This window comes from Pseudorca crassidens, chromosome 2 (genome assembly GCF_039906515.1).
Source record: "Pseudorca crassidens isolate mPseCra1 chromosome 2, mPseCra1.hap1, whole genome shotgun sequence".
In the NCBI taxonomy this organism is placed as follows: Eukaryota; Metazoa; Chordata; class Mammalia; order Artiodactyla; family Delphinidae; genus Pseudorca; species Pseudorca crassidens.
In genome coordinates, this window is record NC_090297.1 from 171714246 (window position 1) to 171737413 (window position 23168).

At 38.5% G+C, this 23168-nt stretch overlaps 1 protein-coding gene across 1 annotated transcript in view; it reads left to right on the top strand.

Moving 5' to 3' along the window:
* USH2A (usherin) overlaps positions 1–23168 on the top strand; it is a 770355-nt gene that overhangs the window by 665925 nt on the left and 81262 nt on the right. The window contains exon 61 of the mRNA XM_067729757.1: positions 20475–20702. Coding sequence (XP_067585858.1) covers positions 20475–20702 — 228 coding nt within the window. The remainder of the gene's footprint in view (positions 1–20474; positions 20703–23168) is intronic.

A 23168-nucleotide genomic window follows, 5' to 3' on the forward strand; every position in this document is an offset into this window, starting at 1 on the left:
CATGTCCTGGCTATTGTAAATAGTGCTGCAATGAACATTGTGATACATGACTCCCTTTGAATTATGGTTTTCTCAGGGTATATGCCCAGTAGTAGGATTGTGGGGTCGTATGGTAGTTCTATTTTTAGTTTTTTAAGGAACCTCCATACTGTTCTCCATAGTGGCTCTACCAAATTACATTCCCACCAACGTGCAAGCAGGTTCCCTTTTCTCCACACCCTCTCCAGAATTTATTGTTTGTAGATTTTTTGTTGATGGCTATTCTGACCGGTGTGAGAAGATACCTCATTGTAGTTTTGATTTGCATTTCTCTAATGATTAATGATGTTGAGCATCCTTTCATGTGTTTGTTGGCAATCTGTATATCTTCTTTGGAGAAATGTCTATTTAAGTCTTCTGCCCATTTTTGGGTTGGGTTGTTTGTTTTTCTGATATTGAGCTGCATGAGCTGCTTGTAAATTTTGGAGATTAATCCTTTGTCAGTTGCTTCATTTGCAAATATTTTTTCCCATTCTAAGGGTTGTCTTTTCGTTTTGTTTATGGTTTCCTTTGCTGTGCAAAAGCTTTGAAGTTTCATTAGGTCCCATTTGTTTATTTTTGTTTTTATTTCCATTTCTCTAGGAGGTGGGTCCAAAGGATCTTGCTGTGATTTATGTCATAGAGTGTTCTGCCTATGTTTTCCTCAAAGAGTTTGATAGTGTCTGGCCTTACATTTAGGTCTTTAATCCATTTTGAGTTTATTTTTGTGTATGGTGTTAGGGAGTGTTCTAATTTCATTCTTTTTTTTTTTTTTTTTTTTTTTTTTTTTTGCTGTACGTGGGCCTTTCACTGCTGCAGCCTCTCCCGTTGCGGAGCACAGGCTCTGGACGCGCAGGCTCAGCGGCCATGGCTCACGGGCCCAGCCGCTCCGCAGCATGTGGGATCTTCCCGGACCGGGGCACGAACCCGTGTCCCCTGCATCGGCAGGCGGACTCCCAACCACTGCGCCACGAGGGAAGCCCTAATTTCATTCTTTTACATGTAGCTGTCCAGTTTTCCCAGCACCACTTATTGAAGAGGCTGTCTTTTCTCCATTGTATATTCTTGCCTCCTTTATCAAAGATAAGGTGACCATACGTGCGTGGGTTTATCTCTGAGCTTTCTATCCTGTTCCATTGATCTATATTTCTGTTTTTGTGCCAGTACCATACTATCTTGATTACTGTAGCTTTGTAGTATAGTCTGAAGTCAGGGAGCCTGATTCCTCCAGCTCCCTTTTTCTTTCTCAAGATTGCTTTGGCTATTTGGGGTCTTTTGTGTTTCCATACAAATTGTGAAATTTTTTGTTCTAGTTCTGTGAAAAATGGCAGTGGTAGTTTGGTAGGGATTGCACTGAATCTGTAGATTGCTTTGGGTAGTAGCGTCATTTTCACAGCGTTGATTCTTCCAATCCAAGAACATGGTATATCTCTCCATCTATTTGTATCACCTTTAATTTCTTTCATCAGTGTCTTAAAATTTTCTGCATACAGGTCTTTTGTCTCCTTAGGTAGGTTTATTCCTAGATATTTTATTCTTTTTGTTGCAATGGTAAGTGGGAGTGTTTTCTTAATTTTACTTTCAGATTTTTCATTGAAAGTAGAAATTTTAAAAGCAGTAGACATAGATAAAATCATCAGAATATTAGAATATTTGCTTAATCAGGAAATACCATCATTAGCTAGTACCTCAGGACACAATATACACTTATTAAAAGATTCCTTGTTAAATACTGGATGTCAATCCATTTTCCATGTGGTCTCCTTGACAATATCAAATTTTTTTGTAAATCTCTGGTCAGCTATGATTGGACTATCAGTGCTTATATCTCATACTATGACTGGTAAAGAGCTTGTCTCATAAGTAAGAAATATCAAACTGGACTTTTACTTATTCTTTATTAATTATGAATTTAAGTATTATATCTGAACCACGGTTTTTCCTTCTTTCAGGAATCTTGAAAGTCACCCATGTTTCCAAACGTAGTATAGTTAAAACCAGATAATATAATTCATGAACCCACTTAACATGGAACCATAAACTGTGCTGAAAAAAAAGCATAAAGCATGATGTGCTAAAAGCAAATAAATGAGATAAATATTTCCAGCTCCTCCACATTGTAAAACTCCCATTCTTCCCTTTCTAGGGACTGATCCAGAACTTCATTTATTCATTCACTTATCCAATCAATATGCCACCTGGGTATGCAGCAATGAATACACTGGACAAAAATTCTTTCTTCTTGAGGCTTTTATTCTAGTGGGGAAAGACAATAAACAGGATAAGTAAGCAATTTATATATATATATATGTATATATGTGTGTGTGTGTATATATATAGATAGATAGATATGGTATGATAAGGGCAATGGAAAAAAATAAATCATAGGTGAGGGATCAGAGGTTCTGCCCTGGCCTATCAGGGGAGTATTATATTGGCCAAGCATGGGACTGGGAAGAATGTTGGCCTGTTGGGATAGGGAGGGTGGTATTTAACATAAGGAGTCCAGAGAAAGCCTCACAAGAAGGTAACCTTAGAGCAGAGATTTGAAGGAGAAAACCATGCATTTAACTGGAAGAAGAATCTTAGTTCCGGAATGGGGATGCATATTCATATTCTGGGCTTCAGAAGTCTGGGTTTGGTCCCTAGGTGTTCCTTTAATTCCCAGAATCCATCATATGTGCATTGACCTTCAGCCTAGGATTCCAAAAGGTCAGGTTCAACCACTGACATCCCTTTGATGGGTAAATACTTCGTTGCTTGGGGACTTAAGGCTAAACCACTGGATGAGTTGTGTAATGTAGACATTTTCCCAGTTTCCAAATCTGCTCTTTGGGTCCATAACATTCACATACTGGTAATGAAGTCTTCCTTGAATGCCAGTCCATCCTCTGGCTATCTAACAACCTTCATTTCTTGCCATACACTCTTCCAAAATGTCCTCATATTCCAGGTAAACCAGAATAAGACACATTCATTGCAAAATAGAGAGAAGTTCTTTCCAATCACTATAACCAGTAAATTCTCTTCTGACTCCAAGACTCTAGGAATTTTAAATTTGTTTTAATTTGCTTAAATCTTGCATTGAATGATACTGTGCTACTCTTCTATCTAATATACATAGTACACTTCCTACCTACTGATATTTAAAGCCCATCCTGTCTGTGGAGTTTTTTGTGACTCTTAATTTAAGCCCATGATGACTTCTTACATGTATACCTTTAGTGCTAGTTTCCATGTGTTTTTACAGTGCTTTCACAAATGTGAGTCTTGCATTCCTAATGGCTTGCAGTTCCAGAAATCCAAGATTTGCATGCTTTGTACTTCTTTTCCACTCCCTTTCGTGCCTAGCACCATGCTAGAAAAGAGTAGTTGTTAAATCAATATTTGACTGTGGATTTGACTCTCAGACCATAAACCAATCTCAGCATTTTTCTTTGCTGAGTTTTTTTAAACAAAGCATAAAATCAAATTTATAAATAAATCAACTATACTTCAATTATAAATAAATAAACAAGTGCCCTTTGAAATCCCCGTACCCCCTCCCCTCCATTGCCTTAGCTGCTTCTATTAGCAAGGGTCTGATTCAGAGCACTCTTATTGAGTGCCACTATGTACCAGGCACTTTCAGAAAGGTCATCTGGTTTAATCCTCACAAAAGTCCATGAGAAATAGATTAACCGTTAGAAACCAAGACTCAGAAAAAGTAGGTAATTTGCCAAAGGTCCCTCTAGTATGAGTGACAGAGCTGTAACTTGAACTCCGGTCTTCTACACTGACTGCTTTTTTATTAAAGCACTTCGACTCTCAGAGTTTACCTCATTCTCCAGACATTAGTCACAGGGCTTCTCAGAGAATTTCCTCCTGCACTAAAGACATCATTTCTGGCTTTTTGCTAAGACAAGCCAAGCAAAATGATAGATTATAGAATAATTTTAATAATGCATTCAAAATACCAAACTCACAGCACACTGTCTATCCTCAGTGAGAAAATTTTTTTCTGTTTTGTCCAAGGGTCTAATAAAAATGATTATGCAAAATTAAAAACAATCTTTGATTTGCCTAAACGGAAATAAGAACCACAACTTCTAGCTCTCAGAACCAATAAAAGTTGTTTTTATTTTTAATTAAGTATGCTTAGCTTAAGTACATTTTCTCTTAAGGTGTAATGACTAAACCGTGATCATTTCCTTTTGTTTATTCATTTAAAGTGCAAATAAAAGCAGATAATCAATAGATCATAATCTAAAACTAGAGGATTTACAAGTTAATAAGCTTGAGTCAATAGATATTCCATAACGAAACCCTCAGTGCTGAACCTGACATAATTTGCTTTGCACTAAGCTGGTTGACTTAATGCTTTAATTTAATTCCAATATTACCTGAAAAATCCGAAGAAAAGGGGAAATTTTAAATCCTATTAAAATGTTTTCAAAACAACAACACAACTGCTTCAGTGTGCCACCAGCGTCTGCGGAAAACACCTGGGCTCTGATTGTTGATAACAGTTAACCCCTTTGGAGCCTGGCACAAATGAATTGTGGAAGACGGTCTACCTTTACAATATCTTTTCTTAGCCTCAAGTGTTATCAATTTTTAGTCTTATAACATCTGCTTTTCCTGACTTGCAGGCAAACAATTGGCGTTGTGTTTATTTGGAAGCAAGTTTTCTATTCCCCTTGATTCCTCTTGAGATTATCATTCAGTCTGACATCCCATAAACCAGAACATTAAACAGGTCAGAGAGCAGAGGATGCCTTTCCTGGGTCCCTGGAAAGAAGAAATGAGACCCTCTCCATATCAAGAAGTAGCATAGGCTGGCTTCCACCTTCCAAAGTCTGATGGGACTAATGGGGGTACATTCAAGGTTATAAGCCCAGACTCTATAGTCAGAAGGCCTCAACTCAAATCCTGGTTCTGTCCCTTATAATTATATGACCATGGACAATTTGCTTCAACTGTCTTTACATCTATTTCCTCATCTGAAAATGAGGATAAGAGCAGTGTCTATCTCATGAGGTTGTTTTAAGGATTAAACAATGTAATATACATTCGGCACTTGGAAAATGCCTGCTGTATAGCAAGCACTCAGTGTGATTAACCCTTGAGAAACTCTTTAGGAAAAGGATGAAAAAGTACACAGAACATATGCTAAGAATAACTTTGAAAGCAGCAGCAGCGCTGAATGTAGTGGTCAGATGTGTCTTTCAGCACTGTTTTGTGTGCACAGCCAAAGTCCTAATGTATTCCATTTGTTACCATCCTCACAACATCATCTGTGAGTCCCCAGTCTGGTTTTCATTTTGTGTTATCACTGGTCCCATTGTAGCCAGAGTGGCAGTATGTTTCGGCTGCCCTTTAACTAGACCAGCATCAGCTTTCTCGTCCCATCGTTGTCGCCAAGAACAAGTCAGTTCACTTTGCTAAAATAAATGGGCTAGAAGTTGTGCACTGGCTTTTGACCACAGAGTACACTTTTCTATTCAGGAAGGATACTCAGAAAACAGAGAACAGAAAGCTCCTTGATTTTTATGGTGAACATTTGTTCACATTTCTCCATCTCTCTCTGAAATCACATGCATCTAAGTCTTACCATCAACGTAGGTGACAGTTGTTACATACTTGTTTCCTGTGCCTGCACGAACTTGATCAATGCCATTCACACTCCTGTCACTTCAGTTGAGCTATGTATGCTGTCGGTACTACACACGTTGAGTTTAATTGCCACTTAAAATGTCTTCAAAAAGATTACACCATGATTTCGCATTAAAATGAAAAGTTATTGTATAAACAGAAAGGCACAGAAGCAGCAGCTTAATATATAATTTAAAAAAAAAACCTATACCCATGCAAGTCTAAAGGTGTCTTTCCACAAATATAAAACAAAAACTCCAAGTGTTAAAAAAGCATTGTATCTTCATTCAATTGGAAGTATTTTTTCCTTTCTTAGGTATGCATAAAATAACAGTGTGTCTTGGATTCCTTCAAATTCAAGGATTCAAAGAAATGAGGTATATTCCATGATGAATTTATTTTACTGAAGTACAGTTGATTCACAATGTTGTGTTAATTTCTGCTGTACAGCAAAGTGATTCAGTTATACATATATATATATATACATTCTTTTTCATATTCTTTTCCATTGGTTTATCACAGGATATTAAATATAGTTCCCTGTGCTATACAGTAGGACGTTGTTGTTTATCCTTTCTATATATAATAGTTTGCACCTGCTAATCCCAAACTCCCAGTCCATCCATCCCCCACCCCCTCACCCTTGGCAACCACAAGTCTGTTCTCTATGTCTGTGAGTCTATTTCTATTTTGTAGATAAGTTCATTTGTGTTATAGTTCAGATTCCACATGTAAGTGATATTATATGACATTTGTGTTTCTCTTTCTGACTTACTTCACTTAGTATGATAATCTCTAGGTCTATCCATGTTGCTGCAATGGCATTATTTCATTCTTTTTTATGGCTCAGTAATATTCCATTGTGTATATATACCACATCTTCTTTATCAATTTATCTGTCAGTGGATACTTAGGTTGCTTCCATGTCTTGGCTGTTGTAAACAGTGCTGCTATGAACACTGGGGTACATTATCTTTTCGAATTATAGTATTCTCCAGATAAATGCCCAGAAGTGGGATTGCTAGAGCGTATGGCAACTCATTTTTTAAGGAACCTCCATACTGTTTTCCATAGTGGTTACACCAATTTATATTCCCATCAACAGTGTAGGAGGATTCCCTTTTCTCCACACCCTCTCCAGCATTTGTTATTTGTAGATCTTTTAGTGATGGTTATTCTGACCGGTGTGAGGTGTTACCTCATTGTCATTTTGATTTGCACTTCTCTAATAATTAGCACTTCTCTAATAATTAGCACTTCTCTGATGACCATTCTTTCATGTGCCTGTTGGCCATCTGTATGCCTTCTTTGGAGAAATGTTTGTTTAGTTATTCTGCCCATTTTTCTATTGGGTTGTTTTTTGTTGTTGTTGTTATTGAGTTGTATGAGCTGTTTATATATTTTGGAAATTAAGCCCTTACTGGTCATATCGTTTGCAAACATTTTCTCCCATTCTGTAGGTTGTCTTTTCATTTTGGTTATGGTTTCCTTTGCTGTGCAAAAGATTATAAGTTTGATTAGGTCCTGTTTGTTTACTTTTGCTTTTACTTCTATTGCCTTGGGAAACTGGCCTGAGAAAACCTTGGTATGATTTATGTCAGAGAATCGGGGTTTTTTTTGGTGTGGCATTGCCTAGATTATCAGTACAATAATGAATAGAGGGAATTCTGGCTTACCTGATTGTTATATTAATGGGAAGGTTTCTAAGGCTTTTATGTTAAATATGGGTTGGCCAAAAAGTTCATTTGGGTTTTTTCATAAGCCATTATGGGAAAACTCGAACGAACTTTTTGGCCAGCCCAATATAATTTACTGTATGGTTTTAGTAAATGTTTTTGATCAGACTAAGGATAATTTCTTCCATTTTCACCTGGCTAAGAGGTTTTATCTTGAACGGGTGTTGAATTTTGTTAATTCTATGAAGATGATCATATGGAAATCAACTTTTCTAAGAGCTAAATCTTATACAGTCATGATATCTCTTTTAAATATATTGTTGGACTCTATTTGCTAATATTATGACTTTTTCATCTCATCTCAAGTGATTTTGGTCAACAGAAACACATTTTTCTTGTTATGTTCTTGTCCGATTTTGATATTTTCTTGATGACGTGTCATGAGTTTGGTATGTGGCCCAGTTTACCTCTTTTCTGGAACCCTTTGTCTATACATAATATTATCTGTTACTTGCAGATTTAGTTAAAAGCAATAACAAAAAACTTCACTGGTAAAACTCTCTGGACCTGGGCCTTTTTGAAGTAAGGGGCTGATTTAGGGCTTTTATTTATTTTTATTTTAAGACTGATTAATATATTTGAGTACATTTGTTTAAGTTCTCCTATTTTTCTCGAATTGCTCACTTTATGTACACTTTCACATTTACTATCATAAACTTGTTCACATTTTCCTATTTCCAAGGATAACCTGGCCCATGAGGACTAAATGAGTATCTGCCATTCTAATACCCAAGACCCTCTGAAAAGTATCATTTTGAGTTTATTAGCACCAACCTCCCTTTGTAAATGCCCCCTACTACCTAATAGTATTATTTATTCTTCATTGGAGAAAGGCATTGTCTTTTTCAGCTCAGCCCCCAAAGTCAGGGTATGTAAGAACACAAAAACGGTATCATATTCCATGCCCTATAGGTAAAAGCGAAAAATCATGCTCATTATTATATGATCCAGTTTATATATATATATATATATATATACACACACACATATATGTATATACATATATATGTAAATACATTTCTAAAGACCAAATAGCTGACGTCAATAACAAGGAAGAATTTACTCAATTAGTCAATGCATATTTATCCAGTACCTACTAGGTCTTCACAGCAAACATTTACAAAGGTAGTGTTTATGAATTTAACTTAAAAGATCTACTTACATTCGTAAGATGCTACGCCATTTTTCAAAATCATTCTCCATATATTCTCCATATAAGGCAGGGTACTATGCACTAAAAATACCTTGTGAGTTATTCAGTACTTTAGACTCAACCTTTTATGTATGCATAGCTTCCAGAATATTTATTGAATATCTTATGCATAGAAGCATCTCTTAGATGCTTAGGAGAATAATAAAATCTAGCACTTATTAAATTCCTACTGCATAACAGAAACTATTCTACACGTTAACTCACTAAAACTTACAAACTGAAAAAGATAGGTACTATTACTATTCCTTTTTTACATATGAAGAAACCAGAGTAAAGCAAGGTTAAGAAACAGTCCTGACGCGAAACGTTTCGTTCACTTTGCAGTGGGAAGACAAACAAGTGAACAGACAGATATAATACAGTAGAAGATCCATTAATAAAGGAAGTAGATCTGTGAATAAATTCAAACCCATTCTCTGTCACACGGAGCAATGCTTTTGACGAAGAAATTTGGGACAACTTGTTTCAAACAAATAATTTGAATTGAAAAGAGTGTGTACATATGAGTTGGGAATCTCAAGTTCAATTGCAAATCTAGTGTTGATGGATTGTAGGACCTTGTACAGGTAATTTAGGCCGTTTGGATTTTAGTTTCAACTACAAAATTAGCCTGTTGGAGTAGAATCCAGTTATAATTTTTTGACTCTTTACCCTTAATTAAAAGTTTTACTAATAGGACTTATGTATACATGGATATTTCATATTTAATCACAAGTACTGTGAGTGTGTCTATCAAAAGTTGGAAATATAAGACTCCTCCCTTCACTGCATAAAAGTTCAAACAAATCTTTGATTAATCTTTAATTGGAACTGTCAGTTAAAGCCAAGTATAATGCAGTTAAGTGGTACAGTATAGTTCGTGAACCCCTTAGAGTCCCAGAAACGTTTTCAGGGATCTGCCAGGTCAAAAATATTTTCATAATAATATGAAGACATTATGTGTCTTTTTCACTCTCATCCCCTCACAGGTGTACAGTGGAGTTTTCCAGAGGCTACATTATGTGTGATGATGCTTTTTCTCTGCTGGCTAACAGAATATGTGCTTCTGTGTTCTTTTCCTTTAATACTTTCTCAATTTTAATTTTTTATATAGGAAATATCGGTAGATATAAATCACAGAAACAAAAGCTTTTGGGAATCCTCTATTATTTTTAAGAAGTAGGGGTCCTGAGATCAAAACATTAGGACCACTGATGCAGTTGACAAGAACATTTGAACTCAATATAGTACAGGAGTAAAAGCATAACCCTGCCACTTACTAGAACTGTGACTCTGGGCAAGTTACTTATCTAAGCCTCAGTTTCCTTATCTGTAATGTTACCACCCTCAGAGCTTTGTTGCGAAGATGAAATGAGATTATGCATGTAAAGTCCTTTTTACACCAGGTCTGACACAGTAAAAGCAAAAACTTTGATCAAAAATAATGATCCTGTCTTAGGAAGGATACACAAGAAAATGGTAAACTGATAACTTTTGTTACCATTGGGCAGGGAACTTGTCATTGTATCCTCTTCACATGGAAGTCACAATTTATCAAAAGTAACGATTTAATGAAAACTCTAAAAAATTTTTTTAATTACCTTCTTCCTAATAGATAAAGGCCTTGTTCATTTCTGATGAAACTTTACTCTTCCAAATTTTATCTCTGAAAAGAGCTTGACGGTCAATGATGGTAGCTCTTAGTATATACATTGTTTTGCTGTGGAGGCTACAGCCAACTCCAAGTTAATTGGCTGATACCCAAGCATACCTGTATCACTTTGCCGCACACAGAATTTTAGCTAACCTAGTTTCCACATGCAAAGTGAAAAGGAAGTCCTGATTTCTAAAAACTAGTATACCTCTCCTACATCATCAGTCTCTCTCTCGTTATTGGAGAATTCCCAACAGTATACACACATGCTCTAGCATCTCCCTTGTTTTTTAAATGTGATCCCACAGGCCCCTCCAGCTACCATCCTATTTCCCTGATCTCCTTCACAGCCACACTTCTCAGAAGACTCATGTTACTATTCTGTTTCTACTTCTATACATCTGGTTGTCCCTTCTTCCCACTCCATCGGATTTCTGCTGGCTCTACTTCCAAAGTATAAGTCCACTCAGTTAGTTTCATCTCTGCCATTATCACACCACTCCAAGCCACTATCAGCCCTCCCTGGACTTCTGCAAAAGCCACTCCCTCTTGACCCCCATTATGTACTGAATTGTGTTCCCCCCAAATTCATATGTTGATCCCCTAACCCCCAATGTGACTTTATTTAGAAATAGGACTATAGGGAAGTAATGAAGGTTAAATGAGGTTGTAAGAGTGGGGCCCTAATCTGATAGGACTGGTGTCCTTATAAGAAGAGGAAGAGACACAAGAGATCTCTCCCTCTCTCCATGTGCACAGAGAGCAAAGCCACGTGAGGACACAGCGAGAAGGCAGCAGTCTACAACCAGGAAGAGAGCCCTCACCAGAAACCCTGATGGCACTGTGATCTGGGTGTTCTAGCCTCCAGACTGCAAGAATATAAATTTCTGTTTTTAAGCCAGTCTGGTATTTTTGTTATGGCAGCCTGAGTAAACTAATACAACCCCCTACATATATTTTTCACACAGCAGCCATAGTGATCTTCTTTTATTTATTTATTTTTATTGAAGTACACTTGATTTACAATGTTGTGTTAGTTTCAGGTGTACAGCAGAGTGATTCAGATATATAGATATATAGATGTGCTTTTTCAGATTCTTTTCCACTGTAGGTTATTACAAGATATTGAATATAGTTCCCCATGCTATACAGTATATCCTTGCTGATTATCAATTTTATATATAGTAGTGTGTATATTTTAATCCCAAACTCCTAATTTATCCCTCCTCACTACCTTTACCCTTTGGTAACCATAAGTTTGTTTTCTATGTCTGTGAATCTGTTTCTGTTTTGTAAATAAGTTTAGTTGTACCATTTTTTAGATTCCACATATGTGATATCATATATTTGTCTTTGTCTGACTTACTTCACTTAATATGATAATCTCTAGGTCCATCCATGTTGCTGCAAATGGCATTATTTCATTCTTTTTTATGGCTGAGTAATATTCCATTATATATATATATATATATATTCCACATCTTCTTTATCCATTCATCTATCCATGGACATTTAGGTTGTTTCTGTGTCTTGGCTATTGTAAATAGTGCTGCTATGAACACTGGGGTGCATGTAGCTTTTTGAATTAGAGTTTTCTCCAGATATATGTGCAGGAGTGGGATTGCTGGATCATATGGTAACTCTATTTTTAGTTTTTGAAGGAAGAATGATCTCTTTAAAATCTAAATCAAATTGTGTCACTCCCTTGCTTAAAGGCCTTCAATAATTTTCCATTGAAATTAGCATCAGACTCTAACTCTTATCTTGGCCTGAAAGCTATCCACCATCTGGCACCTGCCCATCACTTTGACCGTATCTCGGGTCATCCTCCCTCACAGGCCTCACTCACACTAACTTCTCTCTGCCAGCAAAAATCTCAAGCTCATCCTTCTGCCTAAAAGTTCCCCCTGGGGCTTCCCTGGTGGCGCAGTGGTTGAGAGTCCTCTGCCGATGCAGGGGGCACGGTCTCGTGCCCCGGTCTGGGAGGATCCCACATGCCACGGAGCGGCTGGGCCCGTGAGCCATGGCCGCTGAGCCTGCGAGTCCGGAGCCTGTGCTCCTCCGCAATGGGAGAGGCCACAACAGTGAGAGGCCCGCAAAAAAAAAAAAAAAAGGTCCCCCCTGGTTTTTCACGTGGTTTCTTCTGTAGTCTTGCCTACATGGAACTTCCTCAAGGATCTTCACCCACCTTTCTTAAACCAAGACTCAGTCTTCCCTACCACCTAAAAAACACTAGTTCATCACTCTAATTATTTCCTTCATAATTTGTCACAGCTTCTAATTCTCTGTCTCTGTCTCTCTCTCTCTCACCCACTCACTCCCTCTCTCTCCATTTTCTTGTATAAATGTAGGACTCCTTACTTTTTCCCTCCTTACAATGTAAGACTCAGGAGGGTATGTCCTTGTCTCCCGTGCTTTCTGCTGTGTCCTCAGAGCTTAGGAGGGTGCCTAGTACACAGGAAACCTTCAATAAATATGTGTTTAATCAAGGACTGAATAAACATAAGACTGGCTGGAATTAATGAAATTCTGTTCAATGCAGTTTAGTACAGTTTTACTAGTATTGCCATAAAATAGATTGCCAGAGTGGAATTGCTGGGTCACAGAGTATGCACATTTTTAATTTTGATAGATCAGAAGGACTGCTTTTTAATATTTAGTGTGACTGATTTGCCACTTTAAAATTTAATTATCACAAATTTAATTTTTTTTCCTCTTCTCCTTTGAAAAATGAGCCATTTCAAAACCTTTCTTTTTTCTCCCCCATGTTTTTATGGTAACTGAGGCTTCATCGTTCATTTGCAAGAACCCTAGCTTTCGTTTTATATTGATAGATTAAATTGATAGAGCCCATTTATCTATAAAGAAAACTTCTGTGAGTTGAATCTTCTTGTTGCACTGACCCCCCCATTACAAAATGAATGATGTACTTCAATGAGAGAAGAAAATACCCCCTTTTTCACATGTCTTTCTTCTTCTCTGAATGTAGATATTTGTGGAAGACACAAAAGTATACACAGCACTAACACATGAAAACTCTAAGCTGAACATTTTAAATTTGAAATTTACAATTGTTACAACAGATGACCCCTGACTAATCAGTTATGTAACAATACATATCACAATTACTTAACGGGAAGATATGCATTTATACTTTCTTGAAATCTTTCCAATTGAGCCCTCTGACATCAGTTAGAACCCAGAGCTAGGAATGCTTTCACACTTGTTTGAACTTTTGAATTAGCTTCATTCTATTTTGTTGTCATCAACAGTATCCCTAAACTTTTCCAGCTGCCTTCTAGCTGTTTGATGTGTTTAAAGGATAAGGGTATGGGTGGTTCCACACAAACATGTCCCCACTACCAGCAAAAACCATAAACCAGGTACATGTGATTCAGGACAGAGGACAGTATAATTGTCTTCAGTTCAGTCCAGCTGTTATAATCCCCACCTTGAGTTCAATCAAAAGACAAACACTGTGCAAAGAATAATTTCAAATTATTGAAATGGATCAAATATTCAATAAAATTTTTTTAAATCTTATTCCTTTTTTTAAATGTTATCATGTTTTAATTTATAGGAGAAGAAATTTTGTCTCTGAAGATTATGAGCTGAACAGGCACACATTTGGCCTAATTATATACAATTGAGGAATAATGGCTTCCACCTCTTTGTACAACTGCCGTAGTCACTCATGTATATCTGTGACCATGGGCATTTTTTTTTTTCTTTTTGCGGTACGCGGGCCTCTCACTGTTGTGGCCACTCCCATTGTGGAGCACAGGCTCCGGATGCGCAGGCTCAGCAGCCATGGCTCACGGGCCCAGCCGTTCCGCGGCATGTGGGATCTTCCCAGACCGGGGCTCGAACCCGTGTCCCCTGCATCGGCAGGAGGACTCTCAACCACTGCGCCACCAGGGAAGCCCCATGGGCATTTTTATGTTAACATTATTTACAATGTTCCAATTGTAAGTTTACAATGTATAGCTTATCTATTTTTTCTCTTTTTTTTAATTGAAGTATAGTTGATTTATAATGTTGTGTTAGTTTAAGATATGCAGCAAAGTGATTCAGATATATATACATGTATTCTTATACATATATATGTATTCTTTTCAGATTCTTTTCCCTTATAGGTTATTTAAAAATATTGAGTAGATTTCCCTGTGCTCTACAGTAGGTCCTTGCTGGTTATCTATTTTATATACAGTACTGTGTATATTTTAATCCCAAACTGCTAATTTACCCTTGTTGTTCATCTATTTTATATTTAGTAATTTGTATCTGCTAATCCCAAACTCCTAATTTATTCTTCCCTGCCTCCCTTTCCCCTTTGGTAACTATAAGTTTGTTTCCTCTGTCTGCGAGTTTATTTATGTTTTAAGTTCATTTATATCTTTTTTTTTAAGATTCCACATATAAGCGGTACCGTATGGTGTTTGTCTTTCTCTGTCTGGTGTACTTCACTTAGTATGATAATCTCTAGGTCCCTCCATGTTGCTGCAAAATCTTATTCCTAAGAAAATACTCTCCTATTACCTTTTACATATGACAGTCTATACTTTATTGGCTGAATACTAATTAAATGAATGAATGAATTCGTCTTAACAGATTTATTATTTTATCAGTCACTGACCATGACCTACACCATGACAGGCAAAATTTAACCGTTCTTCCATTATTCCTTCAAATTGCATGGTCGAGTTCTGCTGTTCATTGTTTCCTAACAAATGTAGTCCAGAACCTTTAGGGTGACATTCACAGCCCTGTCCAATCTTACCACCAGTCTCTTCCCTTCCTTAATCCCCACTATTGCCCTATATCCACAACCCTTCAGCTACGTTCAACTCTTAGCTCTTTTCCAAATGTATCCTGCATTTTTTCCTTCTGTTCTTTCTTCCAATCCCTCACACATTTTCATCTACTCAAACTCTACATCTTTCCTGTCCTACATCAGATGCCAGCGAAGTTTTCCCCAGCCCCTCACCTTCTTTCCCAATTAGAAGTATCTATCTCTTCAGTATTTCCCTGATTTCCCTGGTGCTCAGTATAGCATCTACTACACTCTGAATTGTGTGCATCTGTATATATTGTTGATCGGCTCTATTAGATTAAAAGCTCCTAAGCATCAAAAGCCTGTGCTCGGGCTTCGCTGGTGGCGCAGTGGTTGGGAGTCCGCCTGCCGATGCAGGGGACGCGGGTTCGTGCCCCGGTCCGGGAGGATCCCACATGCCGCGGAGCGGCTGGGCCCGTGAGCCATGGCCGCTGAGCCTGCGCGTCCGGAGCCTGTGCTCCGCAGCAGGAGGGGGCACAACAGTGAGAGGCCCGCGTACCGCAAAAAACAAAAAAAGCCTGTGCTCTCCATATCGTATCCCCACACCAACTTTACTGAATCTTGTACATATCAGATGCTCAAAAGCGTTTAAAGAATTGAATGGAGCTGCTGGCCGACAATACTAAATGTTGCCCCTGACCATTTTGGCAACTCTGTCTTGCTACTTAGCAACGCCACCTAACATAGACACACTGTTCACACACATGATAATAGATCATGAACCCAAAGGGTGTTTTCTTCTACCTTTCTTGTACTGTCCGTCGATCTTTCATTCTGGAGCAACTCTACGTGTATGTGTGTGTCATGAAAAAATGTCTTCTTTGTCCCACCAGCCAGGAGCTCTGTAGACAGAGATGGCATTTTATACTGACCCATAAAGTCAGTATACACGTGAAATCAGTGGAAATTTTCTGACTGTGTTAACATTTTGCAGGCTTGGAAGTCCATGCTTAGATAACCATGGATAAGCACTTAAGGTTGATATTGGGGGATGGGTAACAAAGAGCATTTCTGTATTAAGACTGATTGGATTTTTACAAAATAAGTACTAGATAGAAATATGTTGATGAACTTTCGGAGAACTCAAAAATTAACTTTATGAATGGGAAGGAATATAGATTGACAATGCCTCAAATTATTTGGCTTTCAGAAATCTAGAAAAATATTTTGTGTTGATTTTTTTAGGCACTAAAATATGTAAAAGTCATTCAATTGACTGGATGTACGCGGCACGAAGCCATGAATTTCAGGTGATGCTAAATGGGAACTTTTCTTATTTCTCGTGTTTCAATGGTAACTAAACCAGGAGCTTGTCAATAACCAGTCCTTTATTTTATCATTATGACAAGATAAACTGTAACGTACGATAAAACGGAGACGCAGCATCCAAGTGGTTCAACTGAAGAAAACAAAAGTTAATATATTTAAATCTAGATTTCCCTGAAGCTCTCTGTGCAAAATAAGCAAACCTTCAATATGAGGTATTCTCTGGGTCTTGGCATTCATGAGAATTAAGGAGGCAAAGGAATCCTACAACCGGGTTAGGATTTATAAGCCAAGAGTCACCCATTTTTAAATACGGAGCCCAAGATAAGGGGTGAAGCCAGAAGAAACCCCATTGGCTGGAAATGAAGTTGATGGTGACCAGGAAGATTAACCCCTTCCAAATGCAATAAGCACACATAAGACTGTTGATGAACACAGCAGTGCCGAGACATCACTGTTTTAGTTCATTACCAGGAGCAGGGTAAAAAGAGTCCTTAGGGCCGAGGTAAATGGGTTCAGTGAAAATGCACCTTAAAGACCAGAGGGAAGGCTCTGGAAACTGCTGGATCATCAGATCGATGGACTCAAAGATGACTAAGTTAGGTTGCTTTATGCAGTTTAAACATTTGTGCAGGGAGTCTCCCCATGCAGCCTTTTATTGACAGCTACAGATCAATGGTAATTTTTGATCATTTTCAACCTACATAAACCTATTGACCCCATGGCCACCTTTGGGGCACTTCAAGTAATCAAAAATAATCAGAGGAGATGGTGTAAAATTGTCTGACTGCCAAAGACTCCAAGTAGTTTCACATGCCCCCAGGAGCAGAGTTGAGAGGTTAAAGTGTAGTTCACATTGCCAGCAGAACCTCAACTGGCGGAGTGTTCCAGAGAGTCTTGTCTTTATGTCTCATTAAAGGACTCACTGATCTGTATGTATTAGATTGCAGAGAACGAATTATTCCTGTTTTCCTTTGTTGAGTCATTCTTTTCTTCGGCTGCCTAACAGAAGTGGTTAATATACTTTTAGAATTAAAAAAAAATTGGCAATATTATGTGGCTGTAGACATGGACAGGACAAAGACAAAAGGGAAGAAGGTATAAGTTAGGTAGCCCAAAGGTCAGGGATAACAAATATATATGTATCTCAAAAGAATCAGTAGGACAGAAAAGGGAAATAACAAACAAAACAATGACAATGAAAAGAAATCTTATTGAATTAAGATAATCTCCAGAGGGAAGGAAGAAAAGGGGCAGCAGCGGAGCGAAAAGAAGGAAGTTTTTAATGAGGACTTTCCCAGTCAGTGGGACAGAATGCTCCGTCCCCAAAGGAAGGAATGGAATCCAACTCACGTAAGGTCAACAGGGCTCAAGCAAATATTCTGAATTTAAGGAAAATCACAAGTAACTGAGTAAACAAACAAGACTCACCCTAATCCATAGAGTGAACTGTGCCCAGATTTTACAGTTGGTTTCTAAAATAGTGAACTCTGGGGTTAGATATCCATTCAGGGAAGAATAATATAAAGGATTTCCTAAAATGTCAAAGAATAAATCGGTTAGGGATTGTCTTGCCATTTTGAAGTTTTCTTTATTTTTTATGTGGACTTAACTAAATATTGACAAAAAGTATGGCTACCACTGAGGTTTATTTAAAGCATGCGTGTGTGTGTTGTAGTTTTGCAGAAATAACAAGTTGACATAATATGGGAATTTGTCTCAGTATAAATTTATGATAGAAAAATTCTCCTTCACGTTTCCTGTACATTTATGATATGTGATTATTTCTATTTTTTAAGAAGATATATAGACCAAATTAAGCAAAACAACGGTTGTAATCACCTTTTGTAGGAGTCTACATGTAAACATTTCTGTGTCAGGCAGGCGTGAACTTCAACTTGAGACCTGCAGGTCATATTTCCACATTAGTTGGTGGAGGTTTTGAAGCCAGAACATTTTCAGTACTTCTGCTTTCAAGGATCTGGCTATAAATGTTTATTAAAAGAATCTATAATGAAATCAGTTTTGTTATTTTTTAAATGGCGGCCTGGAGTGTGTTGGATGACTGAATGTCAGTTAATCATTGAGCACTCATGGCACCGAAAGTGCTTGATAGTATTGCCATCTAGGGGCTGAATGGAATTCTCAGCTCTGAAATAAACTGTAATTGAGCAGGTGCTGCTATGGACAATATATGTATGTTTTTGCTTTACAGCCCACATGCTTTTCGTGTTTCTTATGACAAAAGCTATCTCTAAATGTCCCCCAGCAGCCTACCTTTTTTCATATATAATCTGTTAGAGGTGATCACTATTTGCTTTGGAGCTGATGCTTTTTTGGCATCTACTACTGAATATTCTGAACAAAGAATGGTTCTTTTTTGCATTATTAATCTTGCCCGTGTTTGCCCTATTTCCACAGAAAAGGAATCATTTATCAGAAAAGAATGTTTGTAATCGGGACTTGTAGCATATTCAACTTTAATATTCACTATGGTCATTCTATTTCTGTGCTATATTTATCTAAAAGACCAATCCAATGTTGTTGGAGAAATAAGTTTTAAATATTTATGATCTAACTTTTAATATTTAAAAAAAGAGAAATTAGTATCTCTGTAAAATTTTTTTTAGAGCCTGGTCGCTTAGCAAATGTTTAAATATTAAAAGATTTCAAGAGTTCAGCCTGTAATATCATAATAGGACCTTACTGAAACAGGAAAATTGACTTTACAAGTTTTTGATAAGTAAAGGAAATTATATTTCCTCTGCTTGTGTTTAACACATAATAAGAAACATTAACTAATAGAAACTTATAACCAAGAATGTGGGGAAATGGTGTCAAAAATTATTTCTATGGTGTGTTTTGGTTTCGTCTAACCAGTTTTTTTGGAAAGTGGTTCAGTTGGATTTTGCCACCTGGTTTTAGATTTTATTCAAAATGAGATTTGGATTCCCTCAAATTAAAAAGAATTTCCATACACATAACTTTGTCTGGTGCTTTCGGGTACTGCTCTCAGAAATAACTTTCTCTTCTTCATCTCATCTTCCTCTTCCTGTGCCCACCAAGAAAAGGACAATTGAAGACGATCTGTCACATTTAAGTGTCAAATAAACCAAAGCTGACCTCGCATACCATTAAGTGTATATATCCTAGTAAACCAGTAAAAACTTCTTTGTGATTATTCACATCCAATGGATATGGTACACAACAGAAAGTGTCTGTGTGTGTGTGTGTTTACCTATACACACATTACTGGTCCACTTGCAGACATAATTCCTATCTGTAAACAGACACTTCCATCCAGCCCAGATGTAGAAAGAGCACCCTGGGCTCTTTAAAAACATTAGGATTCTTAGGTCCAGTTTAATTATGCAAAATATGGTTAGTGCTGCTGTCCAAGCAGGAAAAAAACAATTATGCTATCATTTTTTTTTTCTTTTAAATTAACAAAGACCAAATACTCAAAGCCTAGCTAACAATTACTTTTGGTAAATTTCAGAGTTTTAGTTAGGGTGTTTTTAACAAATGAGAATATTTTCACGTTGATATTAATAGTAGACTGCTCTCAGGGTGCTTGTGCATCTATAGTTCAGTTGGTTTATTGTCTCCTTGTGTTTGTTTTATTGTCTTTGTAAAATGTAAATACACACCAAGAGAATGAGAGAGGGGGGAATTGGGGAGAGTCTTATGTAAAAAATAGTGTCGGGTTTTAATGAGAGAGAATTAGCGTTGCTCAGGTTCAATTTCCAAATCCTTAAGTTTATTCCATTCTCTGCCACTCAACTTGATACCACTGATTTCCATCATGAAATCATGCTACACTGACCTGAGACATCATAGATTTTTTTTATTGCTTTTGTAATATATTGCATCCCTTGGGTCGCAAGCTCTGAAAAGGCAAGGATCCTATCTGATCCAAGCTGTGTGTGTGTGTGTGTGTGTGTGTGTCTGAAATCACACAACATTAGGTAATATATTTAGCATGTGAAGAACACGAAAAAACCATATTGTTTTCTTAATAATTCAGATCTCTGTTGTGATATTTGTGCTGTCATTGGTGAGGCGTCTTGGCCAAAGAATGACCTTCCAGCAATTGGTAGCAGTTTCCAAAAGGAAACTAAACTGTTCATTTTCTTCCAGGGGACGAGCCATCAAGCCCACCTGTTCGGCTTAGAACCCTTCACCGCATATCACATTAGTGTTGTGGCCACAAACCGGGCGGGAGAAGTTTCAAGCCCCTGGACTCTAGTTCGAACCCTAGAATCTTCCCCCAGTGGGCTGAGCTACTTTACGGTGGAGCAGAAGGAGAACGGCCGGGCATTGCTACTGCGGTGGTCAGAGCCTGTAAGAACCAATGGTGTGATTAAGGTAATGTCTACCCTGAATATGCGATCATGTTTGGTATTCTACAGATAAATAGATGAGCCCTGACATGCCATCAGGTCACTGTGGGAAAACTCCCTTCACAGTCTGGTTAATTCTTCCTGATAGTTCCTCCAGGCGCTTAATCATAGATCAGAGAAAACTAGCTCACACGTGTTAAGCTTCCTATGAACCCAACGCTGTCTAAGTGCTCTCTATGGATTATCTCATTTAATCCGCACATCAGCCCTACTCTGTAGGTACCACTAAGCCTCACTGGGCACGTAAAGGCTAAACCACTGTCTGAGGCTAAACAACATTGCGACCACCGAATTGGGATTTGAAGCCAGGTAGTCGCACCAAAACGGAACTCTAAATGACCATGTTCCTAGTGCCTCCCGAATTGTCCTTCCCAGCTCTTTGCTTAAGCTTTGCCTAATTTGCGCTTTGAGCAGAGCTCACTCATCAGGAAACAGGAAGCCCCGCATGTCTGCTAAGTCCACGATGTCCCTATGTAGCCATGAGAAGCAGTCTTATTAATGTCACATCTAACCCCAGCTTCACCAGTCTGTGAGCGCCCAAATAAGGTTTCCATTATCATCCACATTTTGATGCTTTGAACCATCACCCACATAAGAGGCAGCATCATCACCCTTCTGATGTTCTTCTCCAAGGCTGCTGGCGACTCAGCTGTCCATCTATTACTGCCTCTGCCTCTAGTCTCCTCTGGCCCTGGACCACCACTCAGGCCCTCATCCATCACCTCGTGCAGGCTGGGACTGCCACCCCCTGCAGATGCTGTAGACACTCTGCCTCTCCTTTACCGCTCCCTCTCAAGGTGGCAAAGACTCCCCCACTAATGCCACATAGAACATCTAAGACTAAGCTGTGACTTTTGATAAACCTTCCCTGAAAACCCCATAGTGGGATGCTGGCGGGAAATTACCTACAGCAGTGACTTAGATCTGTAACTAGAGCTCACAGACCCAGGCCCATCTTCATGGGCCTCCCTGTAGGCTGCCTCACTGCCTGGTACGGTGGCCACCTCTCTGCCCACCTCCAGGTATGCTACAAGCTGCTTTCTACCAGCCCCTGGCATGTGACTGAGCCGGACTTTGCCTACTCTAGGACAGGAGGCCTGAGCCCTAGGAACCATGGCCTTAAAATCCAAGCCTCAGCCCTAAGGTCCCCATCAGAGAAAAGAGTATCTCTCTCACACCCATCAAAGCACCCCTCCTTGTGAGTGTTTATTTCCCATCCCAGTGTCTGCCTCTTCCTGGAATGATTGACAATAGAAATATCTACTCCTTTTACGTGCGTTTGTGGTTCACCAAATATTTATTGAGGCTTCTACTAAGTTCCAGGCAATTATTCAGGAGTGAACAAGACAGGCAAGGTCCCTGCTGTCATAGACCTTGTGTGTGTGTGAGAATACATGAACGGTGGGGCTACAGAGAGGCAAACAAAAAGCTAGTACACAAACCGGAGAATTTCAGAGAGTGGTGAATGCTATAAAGAAAATTAAACAGAATAATGTAATTATGCCTGCTCGGGCTGTTTTAGCATGGATGATCATTTGAATTGAGTTGACGTTTGAGCTGAGCCCTGAATGACAAGACAGAGTCAGTCATGTGAAGATACGAGAGCAAAATGTTCAGACAAAGTGAACAGCAAATGCAAGGCCTGAAGCCAGGGATGAACTTGGTTTCTTCACATCAAGGGAAGAAAGCCAGTGTGGCTGAAGTTTGGGAGGGTTGGGGAGGGAAGATGATACCAGATGAGATTCAAGGGATTGGTGAAAGGTGGATTCTGTGCTCAACCTTGTGGGCTGTGATCAGAGCTTGGGATTTATTCTGAGTGTGATGAAAAACTACGGAAGGGTTTAGGCAAAGGGATAGCACAAGCAAATGTATGTTTTTCCAAATCACTCTGGCTCCTATGTAGGAAATGGGCTATAAGGAGACCAGTGGAGTTTGGAATCTGTGAAAGAAGTCAGGGTAGAATTGACTGTGGCTTGAATTAGAGTGGGAGTTGAGAAGGTGAAGAAATGTGAGTGGATTGGGGATGTATCCAGAGGTAGAGATGACAAGATCTGTTAATGGACGGAATGTGATACATGAAGGAAAAGTAGTACTTCAGAATGACATCTGGACTTTGGCCTTGAGTCATTGACTGGGAAGGGAAGGCTGGAAGATGTACAGGTTTGAGGGGATAAGTAGGTAGTTGGAAGTACAAGCCTAGAACACTCGAGAGAGTTCTTCATGAAGATATATGTATTTGGAATTCATTAGCAGATGAGTAGTATTCAAACCCATGGGCCTGGAGGACATCACCTATGGAGAGAATCTAAGTCGAGATGAAGAGAGCCTAGGATCAAGCCCTGGGGAATACAAAAATTTAGAGGTCAAGAGTATGGAGAGGAGCTGTCAAGACACATGAGGTAGAAGGAAAAGTAGATGAGAGGGATGTCCC